This window comes from Erinaceus europaeus, chromosome 18 (assembly GCF_950295315.1).
Source record: "Erinaceus europaeus chromosome 18, mEriEur2.1, whole genome shotgun sequence".
NCBI classification, from domain to species: domain Eukaryota; kingdom Metazoa; phylum Chordata; class Mammalia; order Eulipotyphla; family Erinaceidae; genus Erinaceus; species Erinaceus europaeus.
The window spans coordinates 12,765,128-12,781,474 of record NC_080179.1 but is presented as its reverse complement, the minus strand read 5'-3'; the positions used below and the strand labels follow the sequence as shown (position 1 = coordinate 12,781,474).

Here is a 16,347-nt window from a genome sequence, read left to right as displayed (position 1 = left end):
TCTGTCCTATCCAACAACAACATCAATAACAACAACAACAATAAAATAACAAGGGCAACAAAAGGAAAAAATAGGTAAATACTAAAAAATAATAATTCGAATGCAAAATACTCGCAACTCTAGCCCCCCAAATCAGTTCCTCATATAAAACAATGATCCTAGGCTTAGGTGAACTATTTTTAAAAATATATTTATTTCCTTTTGTTGCCCTTGTTTCATTGTTGTCGTCGTTGTTGGATAGGACAGAGAGAAATGGAGAGAGGAGGGGAAGACAGAGAGGGAGAGAGAAAGACAGACACACCTGCAGACCTGCTTCACTGCTTGTGAAGCGACTCCCCTGCAGGTGGGGAGCTGGGGGCTTGAACCGGGATCCTTATGCCCTTTCCTTGTGCTTTGCGTCACCCGTGCTTAACCAGCTGTGCTGTGGTCCGACTCCCCTTAGGTAAACTATTTTAAGAAAAAGTTTATTGAAACTAATTCATTTCTTTTTTTTAATTGGGGCGATTAGTGATTTACAGTATACAGTTGTTAGATGTGTAAAAGTTCTCACCTTTTGGTCTAACCCCTGTGGAGAGCTATCTGGAGAATTAATTCATTTCTTAATCAACAAAAATGTTTAGTGTTCTCCTCCAGATGGCAGTGCTGCTTTATCACTGTATGTACCATGCAAAGTATGCATACAGGAAAATGTTTATAAATGAAAATACACTGTCACTAAAGCACAGTCACTATATACAGTTAAAGTCGTTATTCAAATTAGTATTCACAGTGCAGGTCAGATGTGTTCTAAGTTACAGGTTTATAGGAACAATCTAAGGATTGTTTTGATTATGTTCTTGCAGAAATATTTTAGTTGTTTTTTGGTGAAAACTAATTTTCACATTACAGATGAAGTTGTCTCCAAACTAAAGGTAGTTCAAGGATATATATATATATATATATATATATATATATATATATATATATGTTGAAATTGACGGACTTAAAAATGTAACAAAGAACATTTTATAATAATGTAAGGTCTATACTAATTGAAGAAAATCAGTGACACGCACTTTCAAGCTTCAACCTGTGTCTTGTTCTTGCTGTACCTAATAAAGTTGGTTTAATTCAAAAAGACCTAGAGACATGATTACCATGGCATGAGTGATTAACAGCAGGTCCCAGGTAAGCCATAACTGTGAAAATCAAAGTAATTTGAGTATTTATAGGAAATTATGGGAAAGTGCTTATTTTTGCTTTTACAACAAAAATAATCACCTTGTCACAGCTAGATAGCATGCACCATATTCAATAAAATCTGTTTGCTTTACTCTACAACAACAACAAAAGACTAAACCATAAGACATTTTAGGAAATAATTTATCTTGGATAGCCATTATTTTCTCCATAAATTAGTATTTCTATGTCTTGATTATTTTAAAGCAAAGATGAGAGCTAGGTAACTGGAACTGTTATTAATGAACTCTCGGAACTGTTAAAGTAGTCAAAATGCTCTGTGGAATCAAATAAATACTGTAATTCTAAATAACTTTTAGATTTGGATTTTAAAAACTGTGAGGTAGTTATCTCCCCAGAAATTACACATGGTTTGCCTTGCAGTTTCATAATGTAGAGTTAGGGAGAGACAGAACAGTTTTTGTTATTTGTTTTGTTTTGTTTTGCTTATTTTATTACTATTTTTTTAATTGCCACCAGAGTTATCTCTGGGGCTAGGTGCTCTCCTTTCCTTTTTCTTTCCTTTCCTTTTCTCTCTCCTTTTCTTTCCTTTCCTTTCTTTTTCTTTTCTTTTCTTGTCTTTTCTTTTCCTTTTCCTCTATATTTCATTGGATAAGACAGAGGGAAATTGAGAGAGACAGAGAAAAAGAGAGTTAGAAAGATGCCCGCAAACCTGCTTCATCACTTGTGAAGTGTCTCCTCTGTATGGGGGTGAGTACGGATTCAAACCTGGGTCCTTGTGTATGGAAATAATGTGCTACCATACAGGCCCCAGTTTTTTTTTTATTTTAAATTTAAAAGTTTGACATGTCTTTAAAACTAATGTTTAACTGGGAGTACGGATCGACCAGTCAACACCCATGTTCAGCGGGGAAGCAATTACAAAAGCCAGACCTTCCACCTTCTGCATCCCACAATGACCTTGGGTCCATACTCCCAGAGGGATAAAGAATAGGAAAGCTATCAGGGGAGGGGATGGGATACAGAGGTCTGGTGGTGGGAATTGTGTGGAGTTGTATCCCTCTTATCCTATGGTTTTGTTAATGTCTCCTTTTTTAAAATAAATAAATAAATAACAAACTAATGTTTAATTCAAGGTTTCATATTAATGTTTATCAGTACATTTAATATTTAATTGACTAGTATAATAAAGACTGGAAATATATATAGATTTTTGTATATGACAATGAACATTACATTGCATTTTGTGCTAAAATGCTTGCCTTCCATCCATTTATTTTCTAACTTACACTGCTTGCTTTTTTACTTTAAATTGGTGGGAACTGTTAAATACATTTGGTATAGTAAGTCGTACTTGATCTGTCCTAAATGTTGCAAACATTTCCCTCCAGATATACTGTTTTACAGTTTTCTTCATTAGAGGGTCTGATGTGTACGCTGATTTGTACAGCTATGTAGAGCACATTATCTTCTCAAGACTTATACCACGCACACTGCAACTATAGCACATTTGTTGCAATACTTTTATGACAGAAGCAATAAAACAGTATCTTGAGGAAAGCTTCCTTCCAATTTTTTAAATTATATTTGAGAAGAGAGAGACCTATCTTTTTGCAGGTAAGAATTCTTTTATTTTACCTTTTTTTTTTTTTTATCATCAACAGGACTTCAACACTTCACACTGACTTTTCCAGGTATAAAGAGACTGGGAGACACATTACAGCATGGAAACTTTTCCCAGTACAGTGTGGCTAGGCGAGAACCCAGGTCACACATACAGCAAAGCAGATACCCTCTGAGGCAAGCTATCTTTCTGATCCTATATTCTTTATTGAATAAACATCTATTTTCTTATTAAATGGAAAGGTCACTTTGATTAAAAATTGAAATCCCTGTGTACTTGATCTACACCTGAACCCTTTTCTGTTTCCCTGATATATTTCCTATTAGTTTATCTACATCCTACTTTGATTACAATAATGTCACAATAAGTTTAGGTCAGTTGTGTACATATTATTCACTTTTAAGTTTCTTGGAAAGAAAGTTTTCTCTATGTATGTTTCACTTATTAAAACAGATCAAGAAATAATTGTTTATTCAGAATTTTGCATTATCCAATTCATCATATCAACAATCTCATCATATCAAACCAAACCCTGAAGTTTCCAACCTGCTATGGATAATTTATACTTGATTATATAATTTTGGAGACCTGGTGGGCATGCTTGCTTTCTAAAACATCTCCATATTATCAAGGTACAGAAGTCTATTAATTTTCCAGATCAACTATTACAGACATACGGAAACTGTTTAGTATATTCTGATTACAACCTTATATTTGTATAATTATTTGCTACTTACAAAAATGTATCTCATTGAACCATGACATATTTTAACTTATTCTTATTGTGACTTTTAATGTACAAGTAAAATGACTAAGATCCTTAGGCAGGCTATTTAACTGCTCTAATGCTATCTATGAAGTAGGAGATGATATATTTGTTTAAATTGTCATGACTACTTAATGACATGATATATACATACATATATATAATGACAATAAGGTGTCTGACACAGAGGAAGTTGACAATACTTAGTGGTGACTATTTTATAATAAATCCCTAAATCAAACTGTTAGCAACATGTATTTCAAACTTGTTAGAAATCCATTAGCAAGTTCAGATTCATCTTATTCACTGTACTTTTTTGACAACAAAGCAGGTATTTAATAAATACAAAGAAGAATTCAGGATTAAAATTTTAAAAGTTCTCCTGTTTACCCAGGACAGTCAGACTCTAAAATAATATTCAATGTCTCTTTTTTGTTTGTTTACTTCACTACATTTTATATTTTTATTGCTTCCTTTATGTGTCTTCTTATCGGGTGAAACGTAATTTAAAATGCATAATAACCAGACACCTTTAAAAAGGCTTTACCTGACTGGAGACGGAGTTGGTGCCCTCACATGTCTGACCGGGGATGGGGAGTGTCTGATCGGCGATGGTGACTGCTGTCGAGCCAGCTGTGCCTTGGCAGCAATGGATGGTGGGGTTGGAGACCTTGACTTTGGCTTTGGAGGTATCCTTGGAGGTGTTTTGTGTGGCAGCTGTTGCCCAGTGGCTCCATCTATGACCATCTCAACTGTTGCAATTGACCTGGCATCAAAGTGGGCTTCAATCTTCTGTAAGAGAGAACAGAATTTGTGTAGAAGAGGGATAGTTGGTGACTAAACAGTCTGGACTTGCAAGGCAACAGTATAGAAAATTTACCTTTTCAATTCGGGTTTGTCTTGTTTCTGAAATCTGAGCAGTCGATACAATTGTTTTTGTCTTTTTAGCAGGTACTACTTCTTCACCTGGAGGAAGGGAAAGAGAAATATTTATTAAAAAAGGAATGGTGGTCCACTTTCAAATATATTATGTTAATTCTGACTACTGAGTCAAAAATTTTTTTCTATGTGTCCCGGTAGGCAAAAATGCACAACATTTTAGAATCTGTGTGACTATAAGTTAAGAGTTAAGACTAGCGATTTATTACTAGATGTGGATTTATTTAGGGCTATTTTCCCCACCCTATTTAGAGCTATTTCATTAGATGTCAATAAGCTGAAACTGTAAATGACCTATTAAAATACTTTCCAGCTGATAGTGGGGTTAATTACTGGAGGTGGTTGCAATGATTCTGAGCTCTTGTTTAGAATATTAGAGATTTTCAATTTATATGTATTAAAATGCCAGCTTTGGAACCCTCCTACCCTGCTGGTGGGAATGTCAGTTGGTCCAGCCTCTGTGGAGAACAGTCTGGAGAACTCTCAGAAGGGTAGAAATGGACCTACCCTATGACCCTGCAATTCCTCTCCTGGGGATATATCCTAAGGAACCCAACACATCCATCCAAAAAGATCTGTGTACACATATGTTCTTAGCAGCACAATTTGTAATAGCCAAAACCTAGAAGCAACCCAGGTGTCCAACAATAGATGAGTGGCTGAGCAAGTTGTGGTATATATACACAATGGAATACTACTCAGCTATTAAAAACGGTGACTTCACCATTTTCAGTTGATCTTGGATGGACCTTGAAAAACTCATGTTAAGTGAAATAAGTCAGAAACAGAAGGATGAATATGGGATGATCTCACTCTCAGGCAGAAGTTGAAAAACAAGATCAGAAGAGAAAACACAAGTAGAACCTCAATTGGAATGGGCGTATTGCACCAAAGTAAAAGACTCTGGGGTGGGTGGGTGGGGAGAAATACAGGTCCAAAAAGGATGACAGAGGACCTAGTGGGAGTTGTATTGTTATATGGAAAACTGGGAAATGTTATGCATGTACAAACTATTGTATTTACTGTTGAATGTAAAACATTAATTCCCCAATAAAGAAATTTAAAAAAAGAAATAAAATACCAGCTTTGACATAACTTCAAAAATATACAGAGCCTCAAAAAGGGAGAGAAGCAAGTGGAACCCTAAGTCCACTTCATCCTGATTAGTGTCCCCTGCTTTGCTTTCTCTATCGCTCAACCTCCGCCATATCTACCTTGAACCAGCAATTCAGCAGTCGAAGTAGCTCTTCCAACGCTATTGGTGGCATTTACTGAATAGGTCCCAGAGTCTTCGGGGTATGCTTCGGAAATCAGTAAGCTGTAGAGGTCGCCTTCTTGTGAAATTTGAAAATCAAGGGAGCTCTGTATTTCTGCTCCATCCCGATAGAACTTCACCACAGGTGTAGGGATTCCAGTCACTCTCACTTGGAGTCGTACTTGGCTTCCTTGTCTCACGGTCATGCTCTGCAGTCGTTGAACAAAATTGGGTGGTGCTGTCTCTGCTGCAGGGGAAAGAAAAGAAAATCTGGACTGCCAGTCAGGGCACTGGAAACAGGCTATTTTTAAACAATCACAGTTCCGATTCCAAACCAGGCAATGACTTGCTGAACTAGACATCCTTGACTGACCTTGGCCCCAACTCAACCAGCAGATGACAGTAAGAACGGAGCCAGGAGATGAAGGGACCCATGCTGCCACCATGCTTAATGTTGTTTGCTTTGTTTTGTGTGACAGATCTAGACTACCACCTTTCCTCCCTTTCTTTCTTTCTTTCTTTCTTTCTTTCTTTCTTTCTTTCTTTCGAGGGAAAATCCTAGATCTTATTATTTCATTTCTATTGTTACATCTGAATTTTTCCATCATTTTTCTCTTCACTTTTACATCTCTATTAATAAAATAGAACAAGTTTACAAATTTCATTTATAATGAATTCTAATGTTTGGTTTGATAGGTTCACTTATGAATTATAGAATCATCAAAATTTATTTAATTTAATCTTAAAAACCCTAAAATTTTTTCCAGTTTGACCAGAATTCAAATAACCCAAATATTTACTTGCACTTAAATATTAATCCACATAGTGATGCGATTTAATGTGAGTTATGAGAAAGAAAGGGGACAACTTGGTTACTTATGTTGAAAGGAAAAATTTATAACTATGAACGATGAATGGGGTTGATTTCAACATGTATTTTGTATCATGAACAATGGCAGAAACCGCCAACCCTGTGCACTGCCCGTTTCCGAACTGTCTGCAACTATGTTAAAGGTCATAAGGGATGTTCTTTCTGTTCAGATCAATTACAGCTCAGCAACTGAACACAGATGAAGGTACAGTTTATTGGATAAACATTACATAGATAATGCAAAATATCTTATGCAACAAAAAGTTCTTATAGGTGCCTTCTCTGATAATAAAGGATGAAGAAAAGTGTCAAAAGCCATGAAGCTTTGTGACAACTTCTCTAAAGAAATTCTGACATGATTTTGAAGCATAAGGAAACATTTGCCTTTTCTGTGTATATCTGCTACATATTTGTAGCAACGTGAGAGAAGAATTACTAGACTTTGTTGCCTACGGCAGTGTTTATTGAATGAGTGGTCTGTGAATCACCTATATCATGGTCATGTAGGTATTTATTAAAGTGTGAATTCTTGGAGTTGATTTCCTTAGTAGGCTTGTAAACAAGGCTACAAACCTTTCTGCTAGCTCAGAAACAAGATATTTTTTAGAATATACTTGGTATTCTTTTAAGTGTTAAAAATAGAGAGAAACTGATACTCCCTTTTGTGCTATATTTTGAAAAGGACATTCGATTTCAACAGGCAGACAGCTAAACTGTTAGTTCAGCCTCCAGTGGGTCCTTCACAGTTTTTTGTGATTACCTCCCCCACATGCTAGAGAGACTGTGGGTGGAAGTAAATGGACAGATTTCCTCCAGTCTACCTGTCACGAGAAGCTCAGCAGTACTAGTCGCTTGTCCAGATCCATTGGTGGCTTTCAGGGAGTATCGTCCACTGTTGGCTTTAGTCACGGCGGGGATCGTCAATTTAGCGCGGCCATCGCTAAAGGAGATCTGCACGCCGGGCAGAGTGGAAGTGGAAATCACCTGGCCATCCCTATACCAGCTCACCTCAGGAACTGGGAAACCTAGAAAGAGCAAAGGCAGTTAGTTCATCTTTACATATGAACTGAGCAATGCAAAGTCCTCTGCCATATGGACTATGTTCTCTGCCTCATCCTAGCCCCCCCACCTAAAAATAGCCACAGGGCACTGAGCGTTGGTAAACTTGGTTGAATGTACATATCACATACAATGCACTGTCCGCTTGGTCACCACCTGCAGGGAGTGGTTAGCTTCACGAGTGGTGAAGCAATACTGCAGGTGTCTCCCACTCTTTTTCCCTTTCTCCTCTCAATTTCTCTCTGTCCTACCAGATAAGTAGATAAATAAATACAGTTTAAAATTTTTAAAAGGGTCATTGTCTGGACCTGTCTTTAAGAAAATAAGTAAATAAAACCAACCCAGAGTCTAACACTCTTTTGTGATAGTAGTGAAAAAGTGCTAACTCACATGGTAAATGTGTAAAATTGGTGACCAGTAGGAAGATCTGTATGTTTAAGTACAGGTCACTGCCTTCATTTTATAGGGGAGGAAATTGAGGTTGAATTAAAAAAAGGTTCTCAGTGGTTTTTGCCAAGGTCTCTCAGACAGCAGCGGTCCTTAAAAAACTAGAATCTCCCTCCCCTGCCTTCCTATTTGGGACTCTGTTCAGATAATTTTTCTTTTCTTTAGACATCATTAAACTCATGAAAGGAATTTATAAAAGAGTTAACGGGACTTTGACATTAGAGGAGATTTTTGTCCTCTTAGAAAATTAGTGAAGAGGACAAGCAAATTAATTAACTTGATAGTGTGATGTTTTGCCATGTGTGTGAGCCAGGTTCTAAGTAACTTATAATACACTGAGGGGAGCTTTGGTGCTGTGGTTTCTTTCCCTTATTCTGCCTTTCTGTGTCTCTCTTTATCTAAAAAAGTCAGCCCAGAGCAGTGAAGGCCAGGAGATGTAGAGAAAAAAAGGAAGGAAGGAAGGAAGGAAGGAAGGAAGGAAGGAAGGAAGGAAAGAAGGGAAGGTAGGTATCAAGGAAGAGTAAAAGCAGCAGAGGTAGCTGTTGATATGTTTTATTTTACAAATAAATTAATAAAAATAAAAAATAAACTGAAAAAAATCTAGCTATCCACACAAGAGGTAAATTCATCTTTCTCTCTCTGCTGTTACATGAACAATTTCTTCCTAAATTCTCCTGTCTTCCAAATGTGCACTTAGTGAAAATGTTATGCTACCAAGAAGTCAGTTGGTAGTAACAGCCAAATAAGAGACAAACTTAGTTTTTCAGAAAAAGCACGTATAGTTTGAGTTGTAAATTAGATAGGCCAAATTATCTTTGCTCAGCATAAATGGTAAAACTAAAAAGTGCATGCACATAATTTGATGTTTTTAAGTAGGTCAAAACTCTTTGCAATCAGAAGGCATGAGGCCACTTGGCATAATGGCTGGGGATTTGTTTCCTTAAGCTGAGAAGATGAAGATAACCAAGAAAACATATTATCTGGAAGCTCTCACATTAGTCAATCTCCCATTGTGGCTGAGTGAATAATTTATTTGACAAATTTATGGTTACCAAATATTTTCAGTGGAATTTTTCTAAGAATGTTTATTAGTACTCAGTGTGAAGAAACAAGAAGTGATGAAGGAGTCAGATTCTGTGGCTCCACATACAGGAAAATTCACACTGAAGCCATTTGTGCTTTCCTCAGCTCATAAATGATGGTGTTAATAGATAAACAAGTAAATTATCTGGAATTTCATCAGAGTTTGTCATCAATGAGAAGAACTGATGTGGTTTCTAGATATGCAAAAAAAATTAATGGAGAATGATTGCATGATACTTGTACGATCTAAAATATTGTGTTATCCAATTATGAATAAGATTATTACCCCCCAAAAGGAAAAAGGAATCTTATTTTGTTATTTTATTATAAGCCATAAAATTTTAAAAAGAACATTGCACAATAGAGATGCATCAAATATGACTTTCAGCTAATCCATATAAACTTACATAACTAGTTATAATACAGCAGGAGATAATATCACTTAAATAATTTTAAGATTATTTGTATTTTAGTTTCTAAATTATTATTCAGTTTTTTTTTACAATAGGCCCCAGAAATCATACATTTTATGCAATTGTTCCTGAACTGTTATAAAAAGAAAAGAAAAAAAAGAAAGCAAAGTAAAATTCTAGAGTCAATGTTTGCTTTGTTTTAATATATAGACCAGAATGGTTCACCCATTTTCATCACTGTAAATTTATGATGATTGGGAAATCATAATTTACTAGAATTACTTAATCAACATAAAAAGAAAAAAAGTGAAAACAATTAAGAGTTAGTTTATCACTAAAAGTTTTATTGCTGAGGAAAATCAGTTGTCTTGTTATTTTCCACATAAAACAACCAAGGCTGGGGCCAGGTGGTGGCGCACCTGCTTAAGCACATGCATTACAGTGCACAAAGATCCAGGTTCAAGCCCCTGGTCCCTGCCTGCAGGGGGTAAGCTTCACAAGTGGAGGAGCAAGGTGGCAGGTGTCTCTTTATCTCTCTCCCTATCTCTATACCTCTTCCTTTCTCAAATTCTCTCTGTCTTTATCCATCATTAAGTAAATAAAATAAAAATTAAAAAATTATAAAAACAACCCCCAGACCAGTCAGCCCCCAGACAGCATGCCCTGCAGCTCCATGATGGTCCCTTTGGGCTCCAGTTCTTAGCTTCCTGTCTGGCTCTGCAGCTGAACCCAAATATGGACTGACCAAATTTGTCTTACTAAGTGGCTAGATTCTGACAGCAGTCTTAATCCAATGTTAATTATTTTTCATGGGAGAATTATAAATATGAATAAAACATTTTCAAGCCACTGGATTGTTAGATAATTTTTGTCAGTATTCTATGAATGGTATATACCTTTATAATAACCCTTCCATAACGTTGGACCAATTTTACAAAGTCAAAGCAGGGCTTAAATTTGGTGTCAAATCCTCACTCAAAGTTAGTGTGTTGGAGAGGAGGTGAAGAAAACACAGGAAAGTGGGCATATGTGAGCTTACCACTAATGTGAGCCTCAAAGGTTGCGGTACTACCCTCCAGTACCACAACGCTCTGTAACGGCTGCTTAAACGTCGGTGCTTGAGTGGCCATCTTCTTAGGCACTCTGGAAGGACATGGAAAACACGTTAGGACGTTAGGATGTTACAATGAACTGCCATTCTGAAGCTACTTTGTAAATAGCTGAGACACACATTTTCTAGAGGAATTATTCCACAGATGACCTGTAGCCCTAGAGTGGTAGGCAGCTCTTCTTAGAGAGGTTGGATTTAAGTGTTGTCTTCTAAACTGCCTTAATGTCTACCAGTTTAACAAATCTAAGGGAAAGTGTAACAACAACAACAACAACAACAAAAAGTAAATAAAGAAGTAGTCAGAACAAGGAATGTACACTACCCAGCAATCAAAGAGGGAAATACAGTCTTACCAAATGGTGAAAAGTCAAAGCTGGGAAAGAGGAAAACTGAAGTAGTGTGTGTGTGTGTGTGTGTGTGTGTGTGTGTGTGTAGGGGGTAACTGAAGTCATGAAAGAGTTGTGTAGAATTAGGAAATGAATCTTCATATCAGTTCGTTTGAGAGGCAGTATTTTTTTCTTTTTTTAAATATTTATTTATTTATTTATTTATTCCCTTTTGCTGCCCTTGTTGTTTTATTGTTGTAGTTATTATTGATGTCATTGTTGTTGGATAGGACAGAGAGAAATGGAGAGGAGGGGAAGAGAGAGAGGGGGAGAGGAAGACAGACACCTGCAGACCTGCTTCACCACCTGTGAAGGGACTCCCCTGCAGGTGGGGACCTGGGGGCTTGAACTGGGATCCTTACGCCAGTCCTTGTGCTTAACACCACCTGCGCTTAACCCACTGCGCTACCGCCTGACTCCAGAGAGGCAGTTTTTAAGAAAACATTTTGTTCCTTCTCCCCAGTACTCTTTGCGCTCTATAAATATATTTATGAAGTTAGCACCAGTTTGGCAATATTACTTATTGGCTTTTATTTTCATTTTATTTTAATTAATATTGGTTTAAAATATTAGAAAAATTGAACAGTATATTTTCATATCTATACATAATATAGACTTATTACACCCAACACCATGTTACAGTCTACACTAACCAGGAAAAAAGGGTTAGACTTCTCTCTTGCTTCTCCCCACCTCACTTCCTTTGATAGGCACCATAGTTGTCACAAGACTAAGAATCAATTTTATTAACATTATTTTTTGAAAGCAGTTACTTTAAATAATCAGGTGATTACTTCCAATAGTGACCAAAATTAAAACTGGAAATTCTGAAATTCTTTATTTGAAAAAGTTTGGCAAGTTTTGTCAAATCTTCAGATTTGAGGTAAACAGCACAAAGTGTTTTCTGCTTCTTAATATTTCTTCATACTGTAATTGGTCAATAGAGGTGCTTTACAAATAAGAATATTCAGGAAACTTCACATACATGTAAGTAGACCAAATCTGTATAGGCCCAGAAGAAAAATCCTACTTTGATTATCTCTTCTTCCCCCAACCCCCTCCCCCCTGCCCAAAGCACTGCACAGCTCTGGCTTATGGTGGTGCAGGCGATTGAACCTGAGACTTTGGAGCCTGGGGCATGACAGTCTCCTTGCAAACCATTATGTACCTCTCCCTCCCCTTTGATTTCCTTAATAAGGAAAAATGGGCAGACATTGAAAAGGGAGGCTGGTGTGATATACAGACAACAAGTAAAGACCTATGCTTTTATAACAAATCAAAGAAGTGAATGAATTTATTGTTAAATCCTTTTGTTAAATGGAAGAAAGCGATAGATTATGCAAAGAATTTGCTGATGCGTGAAAACCTTCTATGTAACCATGACTCTATTCTAAAATTAAAAGCAGGTTCTCAATTGCCAACTGCTTCATTGCTATTTTGTTTGAGTCTTTAATTACTAGAATTTTACTGAGCAATAATATTCCTAGTGATAATTATGTACCCTACTACAACTTTTGACTTACCAGGAAACTGTAACTAGAATTCTGAAATAACAAAATTTATATTTGGAAAATCCAGATATTATCCAAAGGTCCTCGTGAAACTTTTATTAAGAATTTCTTATTATTGCATATATCGTTAAGATGAACAACTTTTTGTGCCTAAATTTTTCTCTTTAAAAACTAGTGAATTTTCTAAAAGTAGCTGTTATCACTTCATACTATGTATTCATGTACCTATATACTGACAAATATTTATTAGTATCATTTTTATTTTTGGATGATGGTAGATCAAAGTAGACTTTGAAATAAAATGTCTCCTCGACTTCATTTCTTACCTTTCCTTGAGCCAGCCAACCCTTAAATCTACCATGTAATCTGATTATATATTTAATACAAATTCATAGATTCTGAGTATATTGAAGGAAACAATTCTAGAGTTTTATTTTAAATTTCTAAACATATTTCAGTTATCTGACATAAACTGGTCTTTTTAAAATTCCTTTTGTCTAGCTAAAGTTTGTTGTCTTAGTCCTTGCTCTTCATAAGCCTTTGTCTAATTAGGGCTGAAGACATGCATCTAAAATGTCATGCTCCCAAAATAACCTCTCCAGTGTTGACTGACAGCGGGCAAGTGTTCTGTCACAGTCCTGCAACTGATCCCTCAGCAGTTGATTCCCTTAAAAAGTCATCAGGGTGTAGCTGATACCACATGCATTTTATCAGAGCTATTCTTGGTCTCTCGCTTTATCACCGAGTAATATAACCTTGAACATTCTCGACAGACTAGATGACTCTATAAAAGAAGCAAAACATTTCTATCCTAATTTGGGACCTCACCAGTAACACATTCAGAATAGAAAGTGCATTTAAAGAGTCTGAATTTTTGATTGTGCTGATATGTTAAAGCAACGAAAACTTTCAAAAGAAAATATTCACACACTAAAGAGATTTTAACATGCACATTTGAGATGAGATCATCACCAGTAACAAGCAGGAAAGTACATATGTACAAGCATTAAAAATACAAGATAACCTGGAACGAAATTGCAATAAGAAAGGGCCTTTACTATTTAAAAAAGTAAACATGAGTCTTACCTGATTTCTCAGGAGTGCCTAAAAAGGATGGGGCTATGCCCAGTGTTGTTTCTGAAACGACGTCCTATCTAGAGTTGGTTTTTTCGACCATCTCCAACATGAATCGGTGAGCCTCTAAACTTAAAAAAACAAAACTACACAGTCAAGACTGTGTAGTTTTGCTTTTCTATGCAATCCCTACACCCGAGGCGAGGCTGGGAATGCGACTGCTCAAGAGCCAGGGTCTGGCCTTGCCCTTATATTCACCAGATCTGCTGACAGCCCCACATCCTCAGGCCAGCGCCCCAGTGATTGGCTCTCTTAGGAAAGCATGATGGGAAAAGGACCTATTTGGTAGTGTCACAGAACACCTGTTCTTCTGATTGGCATTGCTAAATTTAGCACCTCTAAACAGGCTTTACCAGAGAAGTAGAACCATATTTAAAGAGTAACTGTTGAGGCTTATAGAGAAAAGTACTTGTCCAAGTTAAAATCGGAAAGCATTGATCTGAGAGAAATATGTGACAATTTAAAATACTTAAGGTCAGTCATGAATTAACCCAAATCTATGGGCTCTGCTGTGTGAGTTAGTCCCTGTTTCCTTCCCCTCTTCTTCCCCCTAGAACTAACCAACTGGACCTGTCAATCAAGAAAACAGATGAAGGATTTTACTTCACACAAAAGACTATCTTTTGCAGAATCAGTACCTATAAACATTAGTACTGAAAAGAGCTCATTTTCACTGTCGACATTCTTTGGAATCCACTTGCACTTTGGGAAGAGTTAAGTCAATATTAATGACCTAAGTGTTTATGCAACCTTGTAAGAATTAATATTGAACAACAAAATCTGAATTCTATTTAGAACTCATCTATACAGTGTGATGCTTTTATATCTGTCGGATTTCACTGTTAGTTGGCAATAATATTTACAACAATGCATGTGCTGTTCTTTACCAGCTCTAAAGTTTAAATCACCCATAGGGTTCTTTTTTCCCCAGGCACATGATGGCTGCTCTAATCTCTAGTGTATGCTATTACAAATGGGAAGCAGTTGAGAGATGATAAGGCTGCTATTTTAAGACCAAATTTAATTTCAAGTAAGAGATACTTCAGATACAGAGAGTACACTGAAGAATCTTCATGATGGTTCATATAAGAGATTTGTAAGACTCCACAAAGAGGAATGAAAATTATCTTCTTGAGAATTCAAAGATATTTTTCTTTTAAATAAAACTAAAAAAGTTTTTGATTTCAGATGCATTGATTTATGTCAGCAACAAACATGTTCCCCATTGTAAAGGATCTTGACTATGTTCTCAATTTACTTTCTATCTCAAACTTCACAATTATTTACTTAGTGGTCAATTTATTAACATATAATAGAATTAAAATATTTTGAATAGTAATGCAGTTATATAAGTGATATGACAACATATAGTTATTTCAATATTCTCCTTTGCTTAATTGGTGAGTTGGCAATATCTGTATGAATGGAATAACCTATCCTCCAAATTCAACCTGCCATAATCCCTTTTGACTGCTTTATTCAAAAACAACTAATTTTATAATGTGTTATCTTTCTGACTTGTAGAGAATAAAACTGAAATGCTATCTGTGTGTGTGTGTGTGTGTGTGTGGTATGATATGTGTCTATGTATGTCTTTAGATTATTTTAACCTAATGTAAAATATAAAACTGTCTTAGTGAATCAAAGTTAAACCACTTTATTCCTATGAGAACTAAAGGGAATGAGTGGGTAGAATCTTGAAGCTGTTTTCATCTTGACTGACCGCAATACAGACAACTCAAATACCAGGAAGGTGGACCCTATATTACACATTTAAGGTCAGGTGTCTGGCCCCAAAGCTGCTTGTCTACTAATTGTTTTAGAGCTTTTTAGACATTGTCATGTCGTCCAAATCATTGCCTTTGGGGATTACATTCTTACCATGACACTGGGAGTTAAAAATAGAAGGGCAAAGAAAAGAATAATGGAAAGAAGAAAGAAAGAGCTCATAAACAAGTAATATTCTGCGGCTGAAAGTGGCCGCAAATACTGGACTGATGAATGTCCTGCTGTGGTATCATGCTAAATACGGATGTAAAATTCAGTAAACTATAGTTGGGAAATAGAAAGCTAGCCCAGTGGCAGTTAAAGACTACTCATAAGTACGGCATCTGCTGATGCATTAAGGTCTCGGTTTACCATGCTAACAGTAGGAAGGAGACCCATAGATAATCCCAAACAGCTGATCATTCAAATAGACTGCTTACTTAGTTTTGGAATGCATAGCATGAATCTCTTTTAGAGCCCTGCAGACAAGGCAATCAATAACTATTAACCAAGCATATGATCAGTGTAAAACACTGTGTCAAACTATTATGATTTTGAATTCTCTCATTACTTATTGACTCAACAAGAAAATCAGTGATGGTTTTGTGCCAGACAATTGTGTTAGATGGTGGCTAGCAGTGGCAAACAAGAAGAAAGCTATGGTTCCTATCATCTTGGAGGCTGTAGTCTACATAAAATTTAAATTTTCAGTAATCTGTGACTAAGACCAAGATATGTTTTGAACTCTGGCAGTGACTCTACATGGTGCTTTGTTCAAACTATACAGAATCATTTACTGAAG

The 16,347-nt window shown here is 36.3% G+C and overlaps 1 protein-coding gene across 2 annotated transcripts in view; it reads right to left on the bottom strand.

Moving 5' to 3' along the window:
- Positions 1–13,931, bottom strand: part of TTN (titin) — a 332,848-nt gene extending 318,917 nt beyond the window's left edge. For both annotated transcript variants that reach the window (XM_060177642.1, XM_060177641.1), the window contains exons 1-6: positions 13,731–13,931; positions 10,676–10,779; positions 7,456–7,659; positions 5,723–6,010; positions 4,450–4,535; positions 4,117–4,361 (exon numbers count right to left, since the gene is read on the bottom strand). In XM_060177642.1, the coding sequence (XP_060033625.1) occupies positions 4,117–4,361; positions 4,450–4,535; positions 5,723–6,010; positions 7,456–7,659; positions 10,676–10,766 (914 nt within the window). In that variant the 5' untranslated portion in view covers positions 10,767–10,779; positions 13,731–13,931. The remainder of the gene's footprint in view (positions 1–4,116; positions 4,362–4,449; positions 4,536–5,722; positions 6,011–7,455; positions 7,660–10,675; positions 10,780–13,730) is intronic.
- Positions 13,932–16,347: the final 2,416 nt, after the last annotated feature.